This window comes from Tauraco erythrolophus, chromosome 8 (assembly GCF_009769465.1).
Source record: "Tauraco erythrolophus isolate bTauEry1 chromosome 8, bTauEry1.pri, whole genome shotgun sequence".
Classification (NCBI taxonomy): Eukaryota; Metazoa; Chordata; class Aves; order Musophagiformes; family Musophagidae; genus Tauraco; species Tauraco erythrolophus.
The window spans coordinates 13,916,015-13,939,433 of NC_141472.1; the positions used below are offsets into that span (position 1 = coordinate 13,916,015).

Consider the following 23,419-nt stretch of genomic DNA (forward strand, 5'->3'; position numbering starts at 1 on the left):
GGGCGGCGGGCAGGGCTTCGCCGCGAGAGCCCCGCAGGCGCGGGGCGTGCCCGCTGCTGGGCGGCGCGCCTCCGACTGCGGCGGCTGCTGCGGGGAGGCCCGGCCGCGCTCCCCTCTGGCACCCGGGATACTCTGAGCTCTGCTCCTTCAGCCAGCGACCTACCGAGGCTCATTCCTGCCTTTTTTACCCCGTCTCCCACAGCCGCATGCTGCTGCCGGGCGCACAGCTGGTTCGCCGGCCTCTCCACCGCGTCCGTGCTTTGCGCCGCCTGCCCGCCCGCTCCCTCATGGACCTCCGGGAGCTCGTCTCTGCGCTGAACGACTTCGCGTCCCTCTCTCTGGCTGAAAGCTGGGACAACGTGGGGCTGCTGGTGGAACCAAGTCCTCCCCACACTGTGAACACCCTTCTCGTCACTAACGATCTCACTGAGGAGGTGATGGAAGAGGCAGTGCAGAAGAAGGCAGACCTTATTCTTTCTTACCACCCTCCTATATTCACACCACTCAAGCGAGTGACGTGGAAGACCTGGAAGGAACGGCTGGTGGTCCGAGCCCTGGAGCACAGAATCGGGATTTACTCTCCACATACGGCGTATGATGCCATCCCTCATGGAGTCAATAACTGGCTAACAAAGGGACTCGGTGAGATTCTGTTAAAAACAAACAAACAAAAAGGTTAAAATTATTCATCAGTATATGTTATTTTATGTGGAGACCTTCCCTCATTGTCCCTTCTTTCAGCTTTTACAGGTATGATTTGAGTACTTTTCTCCCCCCCCCCAATATTCTTTCAGTACTTCTAAGTACCTTAACCATATTTTAGGGAACTTATCTTGGTGAGGAATACCAGATACAAACACTAGAGGACATTTTCAGATGCACAACTGTACTACCGGATGCAGTCAGAACTGGTGCAGCATATTTATTGCCCATCTTGGCCGCAAAGTTTAGACTGCTGACTTTAAATCACCACCTTTAATTTATAAAGTGCAAGATCTAATTGTTTGCAAAGCACTTCAGGTATCTGAAACTCTTTCAGATTTTTATCCTCTATTGTGGCTCATAAATGAAAACAGGTATGTTTTTCCAAGTCTGATTTACAAACCAGAAACTATTTTGGTTTCGTACAATTCTTAGGATAAAATGAATGGCATTAAGAATGACAAATAATATGTATCCATCAGCCTCTTTGCACTTAAAATAGACTGTGCCTAATGGAGACAACAAGGCAAGAAGTCCTCAGTTCTGGTCAGGGAAAATTAATTCAAGTGCAAAATTTGCATCTTTTTATTGCATCTCTTTAGGATATGTGCTAAATCTGTATTAGGATACATAATCTAGCTTTATAAAACAGCAATCTTGTACTGTTTTCTCAGGTGCCTGTACTTCGGTTCCACTGCATCCATCAACTGCTCCAAGCTATCCTGCTGAGGGCACTCACCGAGTAGAATTCTGCGCAGACAACACGGAGCATCTGGACATGGTGCTGTCGAAAATCAAAGACATCCAAGAGATCTCCTGTCTCACTACTTTCCCTGCCAGGTATCAGCTTCACTCTCTACTGTTGTATTCTTTCTGTTCTTTGAAAAATAAGTTGCTGGAATTGTATTTTACTGTTGCAATCACTTTGTTCCTCTATCCACTGCTGCTGTATTTTTCAGCAACAGATCTAGAAACTTAAGGAATAATCATAAGGAATTATAGAATGTTTGAGTTGGAAGGAACCTGAAAGATCATGTAGTTCCAACCCCCCTGCCAGAGGCAGGGATGCCTTCCTCTAGATCAGGTTGCTCAAAGCCTCATCCAGCCTGGCTTGAACAATTCCAGGGATGGGGCATCCACAACTTCTCCAGGCAACCTGTTCCAGTGCCTCATCACCCTCATTGTAAAAAAATTTCTTCCTTATCTCTAATTGAAATCTCCCCTCTTTCAGTTTAAAGCCATTGTCCCTTGTCCTATCACTCCAGTCATCCCTTTCTGGTCAATCTATGTTATACTGAATGGTAACAGCAACTCAGTGTAGCATCACATAGATTAGAGGTGGTAAAGAAGAGTATTAACCAGAAATTCGATGAGAACAGTTGAGTTAAATTTCCATATCTGTTTCTTCCAAGAGAGTAGACTAGACTAGGCTAGGCTATTACAATGCCACTTTTTTTCCTTTCTCTGTGGTAGAATAGCCACTGGGATAGAATAGCTTTTGTTTTACATTAATATGATGCTGAAATTTTATCTGGTTTCTTAGCAAGCAGCAAGCATATCTTTCCTCAGGGTTGAAGGTGAGGAGCAAACACGAGTCAGTTTGAACTGCTCTCAGAAAGCACTGTTGGAGGTGGTTGCATTATTGTCCCAGAACAGCCGCCTTTATCACAAGACCGAGATTCTCTTACTACAAAAGGTAACAAAAACACGTGCTACTTCCAGTGAATGTGTTACTTCCAGGGAATGTATTACTTTGTGAACTGAGTGCCGTAACACTGAAATCCAATAGTCGGTGGCATCACAGTTTTCCTATGGTTCCCTGTTGGTGCTCTCAAGTACTAGCCTCTGGGGATTTGAGGCCATGCACGTTTTCCAAAACAATTAATATAGCTGTGTGGCCTGTACTAATTCTTAAATCAGTTCAAATAGCCAGTGTGGTTAGTACGTGACGTTCCAGAACATCGTACACATATTTTTTCATAAATTTCAGAGGCCAATGGATGCCCAATATACTCATCTTTCTACAGTATGAAAAGGAACGTGAACTTCTGGAGTCAGCTTTCTCACAGTAATTTTAATCTCTTTTCAGCCTCTTCTGCCCCATACTGGAATGGGACGTCTGTGCGTGCTGAGCGAGCCAGTCTCTTTGTCTGACATAATTGAGCGTATCAAAAGCCACCTAAAATTACCTCACATCCGCTTAGCCGTGGGAACAGGCAAGACACTAGGTAAACAGGCCTGCAAGTAAGACTGTCTATTAGAACTAGTATTCCAGGAAGACAAGGAACGTGAGCGTGTGAAATACTGCTGCCTTGGATAGGTTTACTTCCAAGTAGTATGAATCACCGTTAAAGACAAGAAACAGCATTTTAGAATTTACATATACAATCACACAAAAAGAATCTCATCTATATTTTTAATTGGGAGTTCTATGTTATGCTGGTTGTTACTGTGAAGAAGGGACAGTACAAGTTGAATATGAGACATCCTTTTTTGTGATTTGTATAATGACTAAGATCCGGCCCCTGCCCAGGATATCAGACACCAATGTGTACCATTTCATTGTAAGCTCCCTTTTGTGACTGAATTTTAAATTTCAAAGCACCTTAAAATAGTAAGAAGCTTTATAGTATCCTTATGAACATGTAAATGTTCTGTTTTGATGAAAGATGAATAGCGGCAAAGCAGGTGAACTATCCTAGCTCAAACAGTGGGTCACTAGTAAAAAGTGAAGCAAGTGTCCTCTTATCCCAGTTACCTATCCTAATCTCCAAGGAGCACAGATATTAGAATTTGTGAGAGCAAATTTGTTGAGAGCTCTTTGTAACTTATGAGACAGAAGTCTTACTAGAAGCCTCTTATACTATCAATTGCATTAAAAAAAAAAAACAACAAACAAACAATTTTGAAGCCCCTCATTATGGTGTGGGATTGTAGTGGTGTGACTCCACTCAACAGTAATTACGTGGCAACATACTGTGAAAGCTTAATAGAATTTGAAAACTCTCTTTCTGTGTTGTGTGTCCCCTCTCCCTAGTGAATGTAGTATATATGGACAATTAAATTTCCTGTCACTATCACATATGTAACAGCTTGGAATTGGCAAATGGGCACATTTTTAATGGCATGGAGCAGCTGTCAGCTTGCACTGAGATTGGCCTTCTGAGGGCTAAAAGTTAGGAACCATTATATCTCAGAGGCAAAATGCTACCTTAGCGGCATTTTTAGCTGGAAAACTAATGACGGTGGAACATCATGGTAATGACCCTGGAAAGAGTAGCAGCCTATTAAAGGCTTCAGAAACCTAACTAAATAACACCTCTCTAGGAGGGAACTAACCAACAGCCAGCCTCCATGCTGTGGTTCCCTGCAAACTTTCCTACCCCTTGAAGAAAAAAAATCTACATATCTGTTTGGTACACAGAAGATTTTGATGTATCAGTGATGTTATAGGCCCAGGACTCTTTCAAACTGGCAGAACTATGTCTTCCTCCAAGATATTTACACTGACCCTAAAATCAAGGTAGCAGTTATTGTCAAACAATGAATAGCAATACTGACATGAGGGCTAAACAGAGGGAAAGGAGTTTAACGGTGGCACCTTGTATCCTGCAGAATCACCAGTGAAGAAAGCTGCTCTGTGTGCTGGTTCTGGGAGCAGTGTCCTGAAGGGAATGGAAGCTGACCTCTATCTCACAGGTAAAATACTATGTTGCTGTTTCATTATCTTTACAGAAATAGTCACTAGGAAAAAGGAAAAAAGAACAGAGTTGACTGGCTGATGAAAGATTTGGCCAGAAAGAATTGCCTGTTACAATTGAGAAACAATCAGTTAGTTACTGGAATGATAGGAGAATAACATTAGAGATATTGTGGATCAGATGGCTGCGTGGCACAGTGAAGGCTATTTGAATTAAAACATTGCTATACTTGCGTTATTTCAACACAAAATCAGTGTTGATGGTACCCTATTGCGACCTTCAGTGTGTCTCTCCTTTGGCAAGATACGAGGTATTTCCTCAGTTCCCTACAGAATTCCTTAGTGGAAAATGGAACATAACAGTCTACAGAATCTTCCAAAGGAGCCCCATAGTGTATCTGACTAAAGGGTTACTTACGCCATTATACTCTTTTCCTAAAGCGGGAGAGCTACTCCCTACAGCTTGCTCAGCAGCTTGAAGGCTGCCTTGCATTCTGTAGTATTTAATTGGAGCAAGTTCTTTGGCAAGGCGTGTCCCATCTGCCCCTTATATACAGCCCTGCAGAGCTGACCCTCAGCCAGCTTTCTTCACAAGGCTTCCCCATTGCCGTCCTCCGTCACAGCAACCCACGTGACATCCAGACAGTCCGCTTTCAAACCACTCTGCGCACTCTTACTTCCTGCCCAAAGTGGCAGAATCTACCGCTGTTCAAAGAGGGCAAGGAATTTCCGAGCTTTTGTCTCAGTTGTATTCAGGGAAGGTATCAGCTGGAAGTCCTTCAGCGGACACTAGAGTAGGAGTGTGCCATGTTCTTCAACTGAGCAGATGGTGTTGCATTCCCCCTTACGGGATCTATTCCCTATTACGCCTTCCCAGCTTCTAGCTAAGATTCTGCATACATTGCAAAGAACTGGTTACATAAACTGTACTGTTAGTGATCTACATTGCATTTCTCTCTCAAAACGGCAGGAGAGATGTCCCACCATGACGTCCTGGATGCAGTTGCCAATGGGATAAGCGTTATTCTGTGCGAGCATAGTAACACTGAGCGAGGCTTCTTGTCAGAGCTGCGTGACATGCTAGCTATCCATCTACAGAACAAAATCAACATAATTGTGTCTGAGAAGGACAGAGATCCTCTCCAGGTGGCATAGAATAAAAAAAAAGTAGGAGAGAATTCAGTCAAGAGTTTCATGGTATCTTGCACAGACCTATCCAACTGCAAGCTTAATGAAGATGCTCTGAATTGGTTCAGTACAGAATGATTGTATTGTATGTTCCCTCAAAGTTTGGGATATATTTTGTTGTCTGTCAGATAAATAAATGTTTGGTTTGGGCTAGTGAAGGATGATTTACTCAATTACTGGGATGCACTTGAATGAATTTACTGTTACTGCATATTCTTATTAGATACATTTGATAACCATGATACTCAAGCATTGATTTGGGTAAAATAAAAAAACCCGACTTATCTCCAGTTTTAAGCTTACGCAGCAGTTCTGCCCTACTGCAGTTACGTCTTATCATGTCAGTACAAGTCACTGATATTTTAGCTAATACATTAACTATTATCTGGAGATTTAACACTTGTATTAAGACACCACTTATATGCAAATATAGAACACAATTCAGGTATTTGGTCGTAGTATTCAACTGCACCATTTACCATTAATGCAGCTTGAAGGCTTTTTGATGGGGGACTCTCAAATGAAAAAAGCTTTGGAAGGTTACAACTCAATTCCTTAACAAAGCTGTAAACGAATTTAATGTGCCTTTGTTACGTTCTTTTAAAAACTAAGTAACTATGGCTCTTAATTACAGGATTACTAAAACTGAACAAGTAGCATTTTCACCACTGATAATGCTTGGTTTTTATTTTTTAAGTTAGGTTTTTTGTTGTGTTGGGGTTTTTTTGTTGTTGTTGTCGTTGCTTTAAGAAAAAAATTATCCCAGTTGCATACCTTACCATCTCTGGATTATGTCCACACCAGTATATTTAAACAAAATGAAAGTATTTCCATTGTAAATTTGTAAAGATCTTGGCACCATCCTTTTAAGTTAATAAAACTGGCTCATCAAGCAATATCTTGTTCCACTTAAATCTAAGTGAAGAGATGACTCTAGTATTATCTGAAGCTACTGAGACTATATAAAGGCAATAATTCTTATCAATACCATGAAGACCTCTTGGTAAGCTGAGGAACAGGAAGCGGAAAGAAATTTCTTCTTTCCCAAGTAAAGGAAAGGACTGCAGAAGTGATCTCTCTAAATCCAACAGTTCCGTATTGCTATAGAAGACATGAAAATGCTACTACCTTAGTACATATGCAGAATTCAAGAGACAGAAGATTAATGCATAGATGGGGTAGTTGTCCAGAAACAGCACGAAATCAGGATAAAACATTTTTAACACAAAACCACCAGGAATTACTTCACAGTAATTTTCTTTAGCTTGCGCGATTGCATCACAGAATCAGCAGCAGTGAAAAACCAACAGACTTAACCTTCTCTTAGCAGATGCATGGTATCTCCTGCAGCCCTCCTCTTGGCCTGTATGGGCATCTGGTAGTCTACCAAAACTCTTGGCAGGTAACTCTAAACTCAGGATGATTATAGCACTTCATTAAAGTAAATTTCACATCTAGAAACCCAAATACACTGAAAACGCACCACGGTATCACTATCTGTGAACGCATTAGGTGGTGTCTTCCATATGTACTCAGAATATAAATCTTGAGTTTCGCAGGAACTGTGGAGAGAGTCAAAGGACTGCAAAATAGGATGTGGCTACTGCTTGGCTACCATACGTTTTAAGTTTCTCCAACAACATATCTCTTCAAGTGGCAGAGTTCTGGAACTCCACACCTAATGTACAGAACTTGGGTTGATCGCAGTTTTAGTGGTTCTAATGGTAGCCTAAGTAGTGATAGGCAGGACCTGATGTACTTTGCAAAGTTTTGGAATTGCAGCCTATAAAATGCGGATGCAAGTGCCACCAAAAGAGAACGTTAGTTGGAAAGTGTTCTGGGGAAGGAAGCTGGAAAGTACTGCTGGCATGTACCAGTTTTCCCTCTCAGACTCTCCAGCAAAGCTAATTAGGTCCTATATTTGAAGAATCAAATTGTCAATGGGAGCAGTTGATACACTATGTTTTAATAAAAACAAAAGTCAGGCTGTAAACCTCTGTCTGTTGCTTCTGTCAGTGAGGGGCAGACCAGGCAACAATGTTATTCCACGTGACATTTTGGTTCTCTTCAAAAGCTATATGCTGGTATTAAAGGCAGGCAAATTATTTCTAATTTTGATACCTTATAAGAAACAATATAAAATATTTTTCTAATTAGTTTGAAGTCTTCTGCACACTATGTGAGGACTTGCACGGATATTTGACATAATGAAAAAGAGGCTTTCCCACAATTGCCAGAAGGATCTCCATCTTCCTATAACACAAAAAGATGGTGGAAGACAAGACAAGCTAATAAAAATTTAATTCAAAGTACTTTATTTGATTGAACTATTACAATATTGAGCTGTAACACAGCTACCAAATATTAGACATACAGAGTCCCTGAAGTCTGGCTGGCAGACTACAATTGATGGAACTATAGGGCTTACTCCCACATACCTGAGAAAAAAAGTGAAAAGCTGTCAAACTTCAGCAGTCTCCCAACCTCTAAGGGCTTAAAAAAAGGGAGAGCTTTAAAGTGGCATTTAAGGCTTCCTCCAGGATTGGCGGACGCTGCTGATGTAAAAAATACATATATACAATTAAGCTTTTAAAAAAGAAACAAAAAAAAAAACCTTCATAGCCTCTTCATATTCCTGGATTGCAATTTGGAAAGTAGATGAAGGAAGCTGGATCCTCTCACCCTCACCAACAGGCAATGACTTGAGTCCATCACAATTTTGATTATCTAAATCTTCTTGTAAAAGGATTTGGGTTTGGGGCAAGTCCTTCAGTTCTATTGCCAGAATTTAATAAGTTACCCACAGTGTCCCAAACCCACCAGTATTCTCCTTTCCTCATGCAGTCAAGGCAGGTCTCTTAGCATTATAAATCGTGGCTTCTTCATAAATTGGAAGCTAGTCTTGTCTAACTGGTAAAGGAGTACTGGAAAGCACTCAGTTGAAAAGTTGCACCACTAGTACAAACTAAAGCTCTGACCATCTAGTGATTTGCACTTCCCAAGTAAACTGCTCCATCCAAACCCTCGTGTCTGGTGAGGTGGAGAGCAGAAGGCACAATCTTACCGAGTTTGTTTTTCTGGCTGTAAGGTTGGCTGCATAGATATGAAGAAGGCATCATCTGAGCTAAGAGACAAAGCAGACAAACTTAACTACAGCGCAAGAGATGCCTTGCTTACAGAAGTCATCATTCCAAACTACCTAAAGTAGTTGAATAATGAGCATTGTTCATGACAATTATTACATTTCAGTAAGTAGTCCAGCACCCTTGGGGTTGGAGGGAGAGGGATCCGAGTATAGGCCCCTCTCCAGCAGCCCTTGAGAGCAATTGTCGTAGACGCTTTGAGAACAGAGAGGTGTTATGCATCTTCATCCTCTTTCTCTAAGAAGTCGGTCAAGGTACTGTCATCTATAGGAATTAATAAGTATTCCACACCATCAGCTCCCTGAGAACAGACATGCATACACATTCTATTAACACCAGTGCACAGTGCAATGCAAGCCACCAGACAGCACTGCAATGCTAATGTTTATTTGTGGTCTGGGTGAGGGCTGGCCAGCATTCGCAAGGACTACGTTGCTAAAAATCAGGAATATTTCACTAAAGCAACACTGGAAACACAGAAATACTGAGAAAAGTCAGTATATGCAAAATCTTCTGGTGGGTTATGCTAGTCTGACACTACAGAGCTCCTCAACACTGTGTTCCCACATCAAGTACTGCTATACTGCCTTGTTATCAAAACTGACCTGCATTCTTCCCTTGTGCAAATACAGGTAACTATTGGAAGTAGACTGGCAGGCTCCAGAATTTGTTACTTCTTCAGGTCTTCAGGAATAAGAGACCTGTAGGTTGCTGAGGAACCCAGACACACTGCATTTTTACAGCCCCCTACCCATGTAAAGGTTGTTTACAAATTTAAGGCATGAAAGGAACTGCAATTACAGAATTTGAGCCCTTTGCTAGTTCCTAGGTGCCTTGAACAACAGAGCCACACTGTGAACTCCAGAGTAGTGTCTTAGTGATACTCAGTAGCAAAAAACCATCTTTTTTTGTTTAAGGTGGCTGAATTATCTTATTCCCCCAACTCACCCGCTTGGTCCGGATGAGCTTGTGGTCCCTGAATTCTGTCAACTGTGCCCTGAGTGTCAGGTCACTGTTGACAAGGAAAGCCTCCCGACACTGCTGGTAGAAGTCTTGGAAAGACAGCCCTGGAGACAGAAAAAGGCGAAGACAACAGATTGAAGTGGTAAGATTCTCAGATTTTTCCAGGTCTAACACCACATTATCTCCACCTACAAATCTTGCTTTGGCTTAGAACACAGTGGCTACAGTAACATCATAATGTCTTTCAATTATAATACAGCCAAGTTAGTATTTCAGTAATTAATGGAAAACAGCTGAACTAACATTCCAGTCACTCTGTTTGCCTAATAGAATTTCAATAGCCCTTTAAATGCACTTCCCAACATGGTTAATTCTCTCTTGATTTCCAACTCCTCTATCTTCCAATTTTCTTTACCATTAACATGTTATTCATATCCCCTGCAGCACCTGTTAGAGACAGTGACAGACATAGTGACACAAGTATCCTAGAAAGGAGGGACAAGAAAGGTGCAGCATAGGAACAGAATCTCCTGTCTTTCCCTGGTCCTTTAAGTGATAGTCATGCAAATTCATATTCTTCCTTTATTTTAATTTTTCAACTCCATAGCCCCCCCCCCGGAGTGGTCTCAGTCATGTCTAAACATCAAAGCAGACAACAGTAAGAGAAGGTCCTTCAGAACCAGCCAGTCTATTGATTTCCTGTCAGAGTCAGACACAGTACCACTAGAAAGACAGTCTACAGCACCGAGTCTCACTGAGCCAACAGTTACAGCACTTCTGTTGGTGGTGATTTAACCTGCATACCAAAAGCCAGTGCTGCTGTGATAGAGCTGGCAATGGCAATACCCTAAATAGATGAGAAAAGGTGGGTACATACCTGGATAAGATGGGTTGTCCTTGTTCTCCAGCTGGTCCTGAGCAAGCAGTCTGAATATCCCCCTAAGTAAAAGGAGGAGAGGGGAAAATGAAAAAAAAAAAATCAAAGAAACACAACACCCAAAAAATCTCACCATTAGAAAACATTAGCTGATTCTTCCCTCATGACCAGGACTTTGTGCATGAATCTCGTCAGCGGACACGGCTTGCTATCCAAACACTGTTCATTTGAAGTAACCACTTGGAACCCAGGTCCTACCGTCTTTATCTTGAACATTATTATCAGAAAAAAGGGACTGCCTCCTGCTAGGTGCAGACCAGAGTCACCTAGCAAGGACTGGATCCTCAGCAAGTGCTGGTATGAAGTGTAACAGTGTCTTACCTGGCATTGAGAGTGAGACTGCGCAGGACGTGTGTTAGAGAGCTCAAAGCCAAAGATCCGGATTGCTGTACTAAAAGTGAGTTCTCGTAAGACGTTTCTTCCACATAAGGACTAAATGTGGTTGTTTCATACCAAAGCCAGTTGTAGAGGCTTAGTTTTGCCTGATCCCACACTACACAGAAAGAAAAGAAAAGAAAGAACAGACAGAACTGGGAGATTTAGCTTTTCTAAAGTGTTAAATAAGCAATATTAAAATGTACATAGTTCTACCGTAGGATTTGAGGAAACAATGTATGCTCATGAAATTCACAGTACACCCAGATACCTGCAGTTCAAGCAAGACAAATTCTCTACAACAAAACATTTGCACACATCCCTTTTTCATACCACTTTCATAAACATATCAGAAATTCTTCTAGAGTCAGCAGTGTGCAAAGAATTTCTGGCTAATAAACAAAATTATTCAGATACAATGGCAGACATAACACCCAATCTCCATTTCAGTAAGTCCCTAAAGCAAAAGGTGCCAGAAGCTTGGAGTCTTTTTGTATATTATGAGCAGTGACTGGTAGCTCTCAGTATCTCTGTACAGATCTGGTTCAACACAGCCACAGTCCCAGTCGGGGCTTCTAGCTGCTACCACCACACATACATCACCAGATCTATTTCACACATCAACAGTAATACATGAGCTTATGAAACAAGTTCAGCAGCCCCAAAGTAGAACACAGATTCTTATTTCCTACATCAGGCCCAAGGGGACTCACTGAGAGGAGCATTGATGTGATCGATAGAGGCGATGAGGTAAATGGCAGGCAGAGAGGATAGCTGTGCAAGGATCTGCTGACTTCTTTCTCCTCTCAACATCTGGCTATCCAGGTTATGAATGAGGACATAGAGCTCTAAAGATGAATCTGCAAGGTCAGAAAAAACAGTAGAGAACCAATCAAAGAAACGGTACACAACGTGGTTTCCTATTCCCACTGCAGCCTAGGACAACTCTTTTCTGTCAGGCTCTGTATTCATCACTTCAATATCAAATCGCTTTCCTTATACAACTCACTTTGATCTCCACCCCACACTCAGTGTTTCTGAGCACCTAAAAGGCTATAAATAGCTATTTCTTGAGTCCAGAAACAATTCTGGAACTGTAGCCAGTTTTTGTGCAAATGAATACATACTTGGCTGGCAATGGAAACCAAAGGTTCCTCAGGCTTCCAGTCAGATCAGCTATAGTGTACTACACCAGACTGATTTACGTAGATTCAGATGGGTACCGCTGTTAATCAGTCTTTTTCGCTTAGTCCCACCAGAAATACTCATAAGGTAATGATGGAAAGCAGAACGTAAACACTTAAACACCAATGCCATACACAACCAAGATTCCATGGCAATTCATGTATGTATACACGAGCAGTAAAACCAACATGCAAAAAGAATCCAGCAAGCATTCAGTGTGGCAATACCTGTTTAATTTTGCTTCTGAACCCAATTCTACCCTGCTTGTTTGACACTGCTGTCCTTTATTTCATCCTCATGTCAGTATTTGCATATATTAAATTTAAATGACCATTCCACTAAACCATGTACATTTAAGCCTTCATCCATGAAATTTATGGAAAGACACCCCAGGCCATGACTTCTTAGTATCCTGTCAGCAACCGTCATTCCAAATTGTTTGCCAGTTCTTCGTTCTGTTGATTTCAGTGAGGTTCCTATCAGGTCCTCAAGCAGCCACTAAGAACCATCTTCCCTCATGTAGCTGGAGTTTATCTATCCTGTCTTCCACCAAGAAACGCAGAGCTACAGAAACACTGTGTAAATAAAGTAGAAAGGCACTGTGCTAAATGCAAGACAGATGAGCATTTCAGTTTGCCAAAGGGTTGAGGAGCCTCTGTCTTGTTAGAAAACTCGTGCCTTCCCCTTCTAGAGAACTTAAGTGTGTGAAACACTGACTGAGATAACAGCTTGGGATCATGTACATGCATATTCCTGGTGCATATATGTTTTCATATACGTGGCATAAATTACAAGCAAGAAAGTATACTAGCTGCAATAAACTAAGAAACTGTAACCGCACATATGAAAACTATGAGGAAAGAAAATATCCAGGCTCTCATAACAGTAAGTGGACTCTAATGTTTGTATGTATAAATCGTTTACCTTCTTGAAACTTTTTACTGATGAACTCAAGCTGGTCAAGGGGGCTGCGGAAGGTCCCTATATGGTCCAGTACCTCCTCTGTGATGGAGTTGAGAATCTGAAAAAGAAAACAGCAGTGTCTTCTGAAGGGCTCTGGCACTGAAGGACTTAGTGCAGAAAATCTGAAACTGAGCCCTTCACTGTCATGAGGGAGGAAACCTGATTTTTACCATCGAATCCCCAAAACAGTCAACATAAAACAAGAATTCCTAGCCCTTTTCAAAAACAGTTATATAAAATAAGGCTTGAGACTGATGAGTATCTATTAATGATGGGAACTACTGCAATTCCTTGGAACATGCACGAGCTAATTTCTTTAAACTCTTAAAAGAGAGATAGGAACTGCTCTTCATTCAAGAGTCTGCTGCTATAGGATGAAGCAGGTTTCCTTAACATTTTACACTGAAAGACTTTAGAGGTATCTGTAACACAGGATGATTAGGTAAATGTATAAGCTTTTTCCACACTTACAGATCTCACACTGATGCTGGGGAAATATCCATTAACCACAAGGTGAACACAATCCTGGAGCATAGAGGTGCGAAACTTCTCTAACAAATCACGCTTTGAGCCCAGTCCATAAAGCACAATATTGAAACCCAAGCTGCAGAAAAGTGAGCAAATACACTGAATCAAAAAAGTACAAGTCTTCTTTTAAGTTCTTACATTCATTAAGCAAAACGATTCATTGCAATCTAAAAGTTTCATGTTTCATCAACTTCAGGCTCACCTTCAGCTCACAGCTGACAAATAAGGTTAGCCGCAAGGAATGTGAAATGTGGCACGTGCATCCTAGTAAAAGAAGCATTTTAGCAGCCTGGTGGCCCACAAATTTAGCAAAATATCTAGGAAGAAAATGGTATTGTCCGAGAATATGAGACTAGATCTACAACTTCAGGTGAACAAGAGTAACCAGCATTCACATTCACCCCCTCACCAGTGATTATATTAAAACAGACTAGCCAGGCAGAATGCAACCTCGTTTTACTTCAGGCATTCAGTTCAAGGAGTTAGTCAGATACGATTTGGTCTACAGGAAACATTGTACTAAATTAATGTCACCTAATTTTAAATTTAAGCAATCAATCAATGAAAAAAAAGTTGCTCCACAACTCATCCACAGGATGCTGTTGACATGAGGGTAAGTTTACTGGCAGTGCCTGTTTACTACGCTCCTTCAGTGATTCTCATTAGATACTTACTGTAATTGCAGCATCCACTTGGAAAATTGCAATTCATGATGCTGGTTTAGCTCTTCAATTTCAGCAGCATAGGCAAGGGGAGCTTTTTTCAAAAGGTCATGCAGCGTTTGCTGTGTTCAGAAAGAGGTAAGGATGACAGTCATTCAAAGCTGAGAAAAAACAAGACATACGCCTGGAGTCCTTACAAATACACTTTTAGTATGCTCTCTAGCTAGGGAGCAGAATAGTTTTTAGCGATGGTGCACTCAATTTGTGTCTTCTTCCATGAAGACCACTCTAAACACAGTTTTGCTATTGGAGAAACAAAGCAAAGATTAAGTAACCTTATTATGGGAAAAAGCAGCCAGACTAGGACTAGAACCGATCTTGTGCTGTGTTTTATCTCTTCCTGCTGAGAACGGGAAAACCACTATTGAAATAACGGACACACTCAGAGCTTCCACAGCACCAAGCACTGTACCAGGAAGATACCAACATCACAACCCTGCTCACAGGAGCAAGGGCTCCAATTGACATGCTTCATTCAGGTGTTTGTCACTACAATAGAATGCTCACAAACATAATCTTAAAAAAGAAATATAGCAGAAAGGAAATAATTTGCAGCTGACAGCTAAACGTAGAAAAAGTATTATTTCAACAGCATCAAGGATTAATTCAGCATTAAAGATATGCTGGGATGTTGATGTTTAAACAGCAGAGTAGCATGATAAATGGCATCAAGTCTACACTGGCCTCCCTTTCTCTTTGGTTTTAACAGCTTTGCTTTCCACTCCCTTGGAGTAGAAGACAGTTTACTCTGGAAAGAACACAGACAGCTGCAATGTATCAGACAAAGATAAAGCACTGAGAGACAGAACTGCTAAGCTTTCAATTTATTTGGAGCCAGCAGTAGATTTAATACTGAAAGCCTTGATTTCCTTCCCGAGCTGTTACGAAAGATCTCGTTAAGAATCCAGATGTTTCTCTGGGTAGCGATTCCAGACAACAGCAAGCATCAGGCAATCTGCACATATGCCATCTTTTAAAATACAGACGGGTGCAAAAAGCAGTCATAGACACAAGAGTTCCAAGTATTTTACATGCTTCCCTGGCACCTGTCCTCGTGTATCTGTCTGTCTCTGTAGGGTGCAACTGCTTGCGTTGGAACTGTCTTATAGAAGTGGCACACGGGAAAAAACACAGTAATTTAGTCCCCACAGTTAGACCATTCTTGTCTCCCAGGAACTGGAAGGGGACAAAGAGCATTTAACAAACTAGGTGACAATATTTAGAGCTGTCCCAGTCCTGCATGTAGGTTGATCCAGTAATGATCAGATGAAAATGTCTCTCTCCATTTCCTCTACACATAAATAGTCAAGACAGCTTGCAATTCTCCTACGCGTTTCATTGGAAAAAAAGCAAGCTGTTTTGGTGATAATTTTTAAAGCAGGTTTCTACAACTCTGCTTCTCCCTCTTCTCCTCCCCCAAAAGCAAACTTTAACCTGTTCTGGTAACTGCAGCTTCCAACCATCTGCTCACCTGATAGTGCCTTCTCCCTGTGTTGTCCCTACCGTCCCAGGTTCAAACAACTGGGCACTGTCCCTGCTCACTGCAGCAGTAGGAGACATAATGCTTAAAATGCTACCTATCTGCGATACCACAGAGAACATCGGCAGTGGAAATAAAGCAAAAATAGCAACATCAAGAAATTTTGATGAGAGAAATCTTCATCAAAATTAAAGAAATCAAAAACTCCCAAGAGTTGTGTGATTCACTATGAAGCGTACCTGGTTCAATCTTCTTTTCTGCAACTTCTGCAGCGTTCGGTCTGAAGTGAGCACTTTGGAACTACTGTGAGCTTCAAAGTATTCCTCCATCAGGTTGGTCTAAAAAGGGACAGCAAGATCAGCCACACTCCTCCTGCCACCAAGTTATCCCTCTCCCTTTGCACCCACAAACATGTCTGAAGATGAACAGTCTTTGGAACATGAGACACAGAGCAAGGATGAAGAGAAAGCCGGAAGATATTTGCAAAAATGGCTTCTACAGTAGCATTCTGTCAAAGCTAACTCAGTCAGATGGTTCCTTCCTGAAGACAGAGACAGAAAATAGATTCTGAGAGAGCAGAACATAGCAATATTCTAAGGCAGCATGGTGATGCCTGGTGCTGGAAGGAAATCACACAACAAAACTGAACACCAAGCCAGAAAACAATTTGTGCTTCTTTTGGTGCTATAGAAGTCAATTTCTTTATCCTTTCTCAGTACAAGATCTCCTGCTTCATGGATATCTTAGAACTTCTCCTTCTGGAGCTGCTGAGGATGCGGACTGGACTAGCCCACAGGCTCACATGATGCCTCTCCCAGCAGGAACTGCTCCAAAGTACAGCAAAAGCCAACCCAGCTGGTTTGATTTGAAGTGAGTCTAGCAGTTCTTCCCCATAGTTAGGGTGTGGTAACCGACATCTTATTGTCACTAAACATCCCTTCACACTTGCTAGCTCACGGCTTTATTTTCTGCACACTCACCATCTTGTCCTCCTTAATTTTTTTGGCTACGGTGTTTCTGGGAGGAGACGCAGGTGCAGCATTAGTTTTTGCTGGGGTCTTTTGACCTGATAAAACAGTGCCGACTTCTTTCTGGTTTTCCTCATCGTCCTCCTCTGAGCAGGAAGCAGAATATTCACTCTCACTTTCTACATAGGGATCTGGAACTAGAGGATAAATTTAAGGTTACAAGCTAGCAATGACTTCTTACACAAAACACATTTTGCACCATGTCGCGCTCTCACATACATTCTCTAAGTGTCTTTCATGATTCTTAAATATATTTCACAGAAAAGTAAAATCAATGCTTAAGAGAACCACAGACACACATTGCCATTTCTCTCCCAGTTCTGGGCTCAAAAATTATTGTTTAGTAAAGCTTGCTCCTTGACACTAATTAAGAAACATACCACAAAAAGTGACTGGAAACAGACAATGGAATTCCCTATTTGTTTTAGCATCTCTATGTCAGTTTTCTCAAATGCCAGTCATGCAAGCTGAGTATCTTCTGGTTCACACTCTGCAAAAAGGGTTTTGCGAAAGACCTCTGTCAGCAACGTTGAGAGAAGACCACAGACAGAGTCTGGCTCAGTCTTGGTCTCTCAACACAAAAGAAGAAACAGAACATGAAACGCCACACACTAAACTCTCTCCTGCATTCATTCTGAGCACGTATAGCCAACCAGTTACTGGAAATACTTCACCACGAACGTCCCAGCCATCATCAAAAATTTTTATGACTTGGTTCAAGTAATTGTGCCAGACTTAAGTGTTAGCATGGGTTAGATTACTGAAAGTTTTGTCTCTTTTCATTATGTTACTGAAGTTCAGCAACTTGGTGCTTCTAACTCTTCCACCCCTTTGCTAAGCAGCAATCTGTTGCAGGATAGACTTCCTTAGGGACATTTCTACACTCTGCAGGATGACTCAGACTGCTTCAGTCAGACTGCTACTACACGCAGAAGCCCACCAGGAGAAACACTCTCCTCTGAACACGGTGCCTCACTGACTGTGGGAGGTGACTGCAAAGGTTGATCTTCACCTGTTAGCCTCCTTCTGAGTCTGTAAGGTGTGGTAGACACAAATTCTTTCTTTTTACTCTGTAACAGCAAAGGAAAAATATGCATTAGAAGAAGAAGCATACCTCCTCAAAACAGCCCTCTGCCAACCAAAGGGTAGAATCAGATCACGTTTCCAAGCTATTTCAGCCCCCAAGAAACTGGGAAAGCAGAGGTAATAAGTATAGAGCGTTCTTGGTTTGCCATCCAGAGCTAGAGGGGGACAGTATCAGGTTCCAAAAGGGGCTTAGTTCTTTCAACTAATGTCTGGAGATGGAGGGTAGAAAACTGTGAAATCTCCAGCCAAGATGCCAGTCCTGGCCCCTCAGGGAAGGTCAAACCGAAGCAATGACAAACTGGAAATGCTTCAGCTCCCCAGAGCAGTCATCTTCCACATTGCACTGTCTACTCAAAGTCACCTGGAAGTCCACTACAAAACCAACTACCAGAACGACAGAACATAGAATACTAAGCCCAGAAGTAGTACAGCAACTGGAACGGAAGCTGCCTGGGCTCATCAAGTTGTAGTGGCACGTCTTCCTTACGTATGTGTAAAGCACATGCCTGACTCGGACAAGAGATCAAGTCTGCCATGTTTAAGAAACACTTTTGTTAATCCTGCCAAAGTGGATGTGAAATCATCAAGGCGTGAACATGGCATCCCAAACCAGCATCTCTTACAGGCATATCTCATCCTGGAACCTTATACCGCAAAAGCTGTGCACACATTTCTAGTATGATGCTTTACCATTTTAGAAAGCCAACTGTTTCACAGTGCTCTCTTTATAACCACCACAACTGGCAGTTCTAGACTGTACTTCTCTGTAGCATCAGAAGAGATGACATCAACTTACATCCCCCTCATTATCACAATTTGGTTTTTATAAACCAATGCTAAAGTAAGACACTGAACAGTCCCACAGTTCTTGAATTCCTGTTCTAACATCGCTCCTTACAATGAAGACTGTTTCTTCCTTTAATGAGAATCATAGAATCATAGAATGGCATAGGCTGGAAGGGACCTCAGAGATCATCTAATCCAACCTCCCTGTCATGGGCAGGGACACCTCTCAACTAGACCAGGCTACTCAAGGCTCTGTCCAACCTGGCCTTGAACATCTCCAGGGAGGGGGCATCCATGACCTCTCTGGGCAATCTATTCCAAAGTCTCACCACCCTCGTACTGAGAATTTCTTCCTAAGATCTAATCTAAATCTGTTCTCCTTCAACTTAAACCCATTTCCCCTTGTCCTGTCAGTGGACAGAAAAGAAACAGTGGAGAAACCGGAAAGCTATGAGTTTAACTGCATATTAAGGGATTGTCTAATGTCCTGATTTGTGTGATGCAAGGAAATAGTCTCAAGCCATGCTAATTAAGCTCTCAAACCCACTATTTGCCCACTGACTCTAAATCCCATAGTCCTGATTAATGGTAGCTCTGGTTCTCACTTGAGTTACTGCTGCCCAGTTGGATTAGGGGAGACAACTGTACTGCTTTTCAAGGTCCTTCCTTTCTAGAACTGTAGTAATTTGGCCAGCTAAGTTTTAAAAGTTAAAAAAACAAACAAACAAACAAACAAAGCAAGGTAGAGTCATTACTCACCTTCTGCTGCACTTTGTTCGAACTTGAACGTTCTGCAAAGCAAGAAACAACATTTTTCAGAGTACTGCACATTTTCAACAGCAGCACAAGATGGTCCATTAGAAAAAGAAGTATTCACTATTCAAAGGTACACTGCACCAACATATCAGCTCCCTGGGTGGTTAATCCTATGAGGGAACCCTCTAGTTCCTCACAGGGAGGCAAGGAGAGAACAAAGACAATGAATGTTATTACCACAGAAGGCAGTGTTTAATTATGGTCGCAGCTTTAGGAGGCCATCAGCAAGAGGGAAGAGGCTGAAAAATGAGCTATGTCCTCTCCCTGAGCACATCAGACTCCATTTCTGGGGACAAAGTAACATGCTCTTGCCAGCCTTGACCTGCACTGACTTCTCCCATCTGTATTTCTCCCTACAGCACCAGGTGCTTGAATAGTACGTAATCAAGTGTGAATTTACAGACAAGCACCCACGCAATCCTACCCGTTGGGTGCTCAACGCATCAGCCCAGCTCATAACTCTCTCAAGCGCAAGCGTTTCAGTTGAACACAGGGGAAATCGTTAAGTGTCGCAGCGACGCATGAGAGAGTTCCTGTTTCCTCTACACCAGCAGGGCAGAATACAAGATCTGACACCCAGGTGAAACAGAGGCCATGCAGAATGAGCAGTTCAGTCTACAACGTTAAGCTGACTAGAATACTCAAGCACGACAGAAGCTGACACTCAAGCACCCACTCCATCACCCAAATAGAAACATAACCACCGTTCACTCAGCTTCAGTTCCCCAAAGCATCACCAGACTTACTGCTGCTTTGAGGGGTTTTGGCTGTCTTCTCAGGGCACTTGGAGTGACCAGGTGCAACACTCTGTCCTGGTGTCCGGGCTAATTCAGAGGCTGTAGGAAGTAGGGGGAAGGGAAGAAGTTTCACATGTCAGGTACAAAACTCCCAGCTCTGGCTAGTCAGCCATGGAGCCATACACCTGAAACACTCTCCAAGTATTAAATTCCTAGCTGTTTCAGAAAATGCACTGGATACTTCCATTTTTTTCTAACTCTAATGGTGACTGTAATCCTTAACAAAGACTTTTCAAAGACTGAACTCCTCAGTTAATCCATTTTACAAGTATAGCTGAGGCAATGGCAGAGCACACTTTGCTCCCTGGGATACCACACGTCTTTGAATCAAAGCAATGTTTGGACATGGTCACTTAGTCCTTTAAAACTGCTCAACTGGACATAGTAGAGCAGCAGGTATAGCAAACAAATCAGTTCCCCAGGAGGTGGGTTCTTGTACCTTTATTTACCTCCTTCTACAACTTATCAGCACAAGGCAAAGTTGAATCATTGATCTGAATATGGAAGGCCCTCATACTCTGCTGACAGTCCTCTAAGAAAACCAGCCTTCCATTGTATGACTTGCCTCAGTTTTCCAACTGAGTCATGGCTCCAGAAGGGAGCACCAGTGAAATCTTCCCTGCTGCAGAAGGAGGAGTGAGAAACACACAACTTCCCAAGACATAGCGGAAGCCCAGAGAATAAGTAAAGAGTTACGGAAACCACAGTCTCTGTATAGTGATACAGCAGGATGACTTAACTCTAACCCTAACCGTTTTTTGATTCTCTGCTACACAATGAGTATCCTTCTAAGTTACACAAATAAACCCCCGCCATCCTTTGGAACTTCCACGCAGACCTTCTCCCAGAAATAAGAAACTTCTACATTTTCTTGTGTGTTTATTTATTATCTGTAGTTCTTAACAGTACCATGCCTTTGCTTTGTCCTAGCTCTGTGCTTTTGTTTCTGAGGAAGACTGATTCAGAGCCAGTTAAAGCTATCGAAATATCGCAAACATATCTTCTGAATAAACAGAAGAGACAAATCATGTTAACAGAGTACTCAAAAAAGACCACAGCCAGAGCAAGAACGAAAGAAAGATGAAAACGTACCCAGCTCTGCCATTTTGCTGGAGCGTTTGGGAGTCTGGAATGAGTAAACTTCACCACCACTTACATTTGAGTCATTTCCCACTGAATCTGTGAAAAGAAACGTTACTTGTAGCTATTTAAAAAGCATTCGTACACTCCTAACCCAAGGAAGACAGAATGCAACATTTTACTGTTTGGCTCAAAAGACTCTTTATAGTGCACGTGTTATGAAACAAATATCATAACAAAACCCTAGGATCATTATGATCTCCTCTACCTGTTACCACAAGCACGGCCAGAGCTGGTCAGCCCTCCAGAGCAATTTCATCAACCTTGTACAACTCTGAAACTACAAGAATCTCCTGAAGTCACAGCTGTGTTAGGTTTCCCCTTAATAATACCTTGGGCACATATTCCAAGAGCAGCAACATAGTTGTTCTCTTCCAGGATCTCCTTAGCTTCGTCATCTGAAACATTCTCAAGCTTCTTCACAAGTCTCTTCACACCGACTGTCGGCTGAGCCTTATCCTTCTGTACTTTAATACCTAGGATTGCAATAAAGGCTTTAACCTCCTGTTACTTCATTATTTCTACTGCAGTACTATACAGCTACCCCATTCAGAGACCAAGTTCCTGGTGTGCAAATCTCTAAGCAAATACAATGCTGAGATGATGTGTCCCGCTAAGCGAGCAGCTGGTCTGTGCCCTGGCAGACAGCTGACCCTACAGCCACCCTCCTTTACCACAAAACCAGCTCCTGCAGTCCATGAGGACAAGAGGACAAGATCTCCATTTCAGCACACAGCAGCTTCCACGGTTTGGAAGAAATGACAGCGACTCACACATAGAAGTATCAAATTGCATGCAAAGGGGATGGTATTTGGCATTCCTTAGCAAAGGGGAGCAAGTGGAAAAGACCTGGCCTATAGGCTGTCAGTACATTAATGGAAGATTTAGGCTGGGAGACCATTTGTCTGACTTTGTGCTCAAAGCAGGACTGGCAGCGAAGTGAGATCAGGGTGCTCTGTGCCTTGTCCTGGCAAGTTTTAAGCATCTCCACAGAGGTTCCAAATCTTTAAAGCAGAAACTGCAGCAAGACTCCTGCAGCAACCACCTCAAACCTCGTTCCGATTTTTTTCGTTTCCGTGTTTAACCACGCCAGGTGCTGGGAAGCTGGCCAGGGTATCTGTGGCCCCTCTCCCAGGCCGTTACACACACATTCCCGCTGCCGTTCGGGAAGCTAATACCGAGAGCCGGTATCCACAGCGCCTTCAGCCGCGGGCACTCGCCACGGTGCCGCAGCCGCCCCTCTCCTTGTGCCGCGGCGGGGACAGAAATAACCTGCCAGAGAGGCAGTCGGAGCAGAACAGCGCTGAAGGCCCCGTCCCGCCTGCAGCCCGACCCAGGCGCTCAGCCATCGCGGGTGCCGGGAAGGGCTCCCTTTCCCTTCCCCTTCCCGGGAGGCGCCGCGGCTGCTCGGACCCCGCTGCCAGCGCCCTGGGAGCAGCGGGCAGAGCTGGGCTCGGCCCTGCCCCGGGCCGGCTGTACCTGCGTCGTCAGCGATGTGCCTCAGGACATCCTCGTCGGGGACGAACTTCACCTCCAGGGCGCCGCAGCCCCTTCCCTCCAGCTGGCTCATGGCGGGCACCCTGCACTCACCCCCGCGCCGGCCACGTGGGCGCCGCCCGGCCCCGTCAGAGCCGCCCTCCGCAGAGCCCGGGCCCGGGCCCGGCTCTCGGGCCTCCGCCTCCTGCCCCCTCCCCGCTCCGCCACCGCGGTTCGCCGGCCGCCCCCTGGAGAGGGAGCAGGAGGCGGAAGCGAGTTCACGGGCCGGACAACGGGCGGCTCCGCCACCCTCCCAGGCAGCGAGCGAGGCGGGCACCTCACGCCTCCGCCGCGCCTTGACGGACCCACGCCTCGGCCAATCCACGACCCTCTTTTCTGCCCCG

General features: G+C 43.2%; 2 protein-coding genes across 3 annotated transcripts; one reads left to right on the plus strand and one right to left on the minus strand.

Annotated features, from left to right (window-relative positions):
- The first annotated feature begins 202 nt into the window (after positions 1–202).
- NIF3L1 (NGG1 interacting factor 3 like 1) lies at positions 203–21,443 on the plus strand. Of its 2 annotated transcripts, none has more exons than XM_086615701.1 (6): positions 203–642; positions 1,377–1,542; positions 2,272–2,398; positions 2,792–2,930; positions 4,318–4,401; positions 21,330–21,443. In XM_086615701.1, the coding sequence occupies exons 1-6, from the start codon at positions 207–209 to the stop codon at positions 21,347–21,349; spliced, it is 972 nt and encodes a 323-aa protein (XP_086471827.1). In that variant the 5' UTR covers positions 203–206; the 3' UTR covers positions 21,350–21,443. The 2 variants fall into 2 exon arrangements, with proteins under 2 accessions (XP_086471827.1, XP_009977001.1); XM_009978699.2 differs by lacking the exon at positions 21,330–21,443 and adding an exon at positions 5,373–5,959.
- On the minus strand, positions 8,215–23,109 carry ORC2 (origin recognition complex subunit 2). The gene is made up of 16 exons (XM_086615700.1): positions 23,019–23,109; positions 21,872–22,015; positions 21,492–21,578; positions 20,349–20,438; positions 19,546–19,577; positions 17,927–17,984; positions 16,867–17,051; positions 16,126–16,224; positions 14,359–14,468; positions 13,628–13,760; positions 13,118–13,214; positions 11,722–11,868; positions 10,955–11,126; positions 10,574–10,635; positions 9,682–9,800; positions 8,215–9,034 (listed from the first exon to the last, which is right to left on the minus strand). Exons 1-16 carry the CDS (start codon positions 23,107–23,109, stop codon positions 8,948–8,950), a joined length of 1,713 nt encoding a protein of 570 aa, XP_086471826.1. The 3' UTR covers positions 8,215–8,947.
- Positions 23,110–23,419: the final 310 nt, after the last annotated feature.

What these genes read in the sequence shown, in the direction of transcription:
- NIF3L1 (XM_009978699.2), top strand. Translation starts at nt 207, where the DNA reads ATGCTGCTGCCGGGCGCACAGCTGGTTCGCCGGCCTCTCCACCGCGTC. An exon ending in AGATTCTCTTACTACAAAAG is followed by an intron (nt 2,399 to 2,791) that starts GTAACAAAAACA and finishes ATCTCTTTTCAG; the next exon opens with CCTCTTCTGCCCCATACTGG. An exon ending in GGGAACAGGCAAGACACTAG is followed by an intron (nt 2,931 to 4,317) that starts GTAAACAGGCCT and finishes TGTATCCTGCAG; the next exon opens with AATCACCAGTGAAGAAAGCT.
- ORC2 (XM_086615700.1), bottom strand. Translation starts at nt 23,109, where the DNA reads ATGAGCCAGCTGGAGGGAAGGGGCTGCGGCGCCCTGGAGGTGAAGTTC. An exon ending in TCTTGGAATATGTGCCCAAG is followed by an intron (nt 21,579 to 21,871) that starts GTATTATTAAGG and finishes TTCTTTTCACAG; the next exon opens with ATTCAGTGGGAAATGACTCA. An exon ending in TCACATCAATGCTCCTCTCA is followed by an intron (nt 11,127 to 11,721) that starts GTGAGTCCCCTT and finishes CTTTCTGTGTAG; the next exon opens with TGTGGGATCAGGCAAAACTA.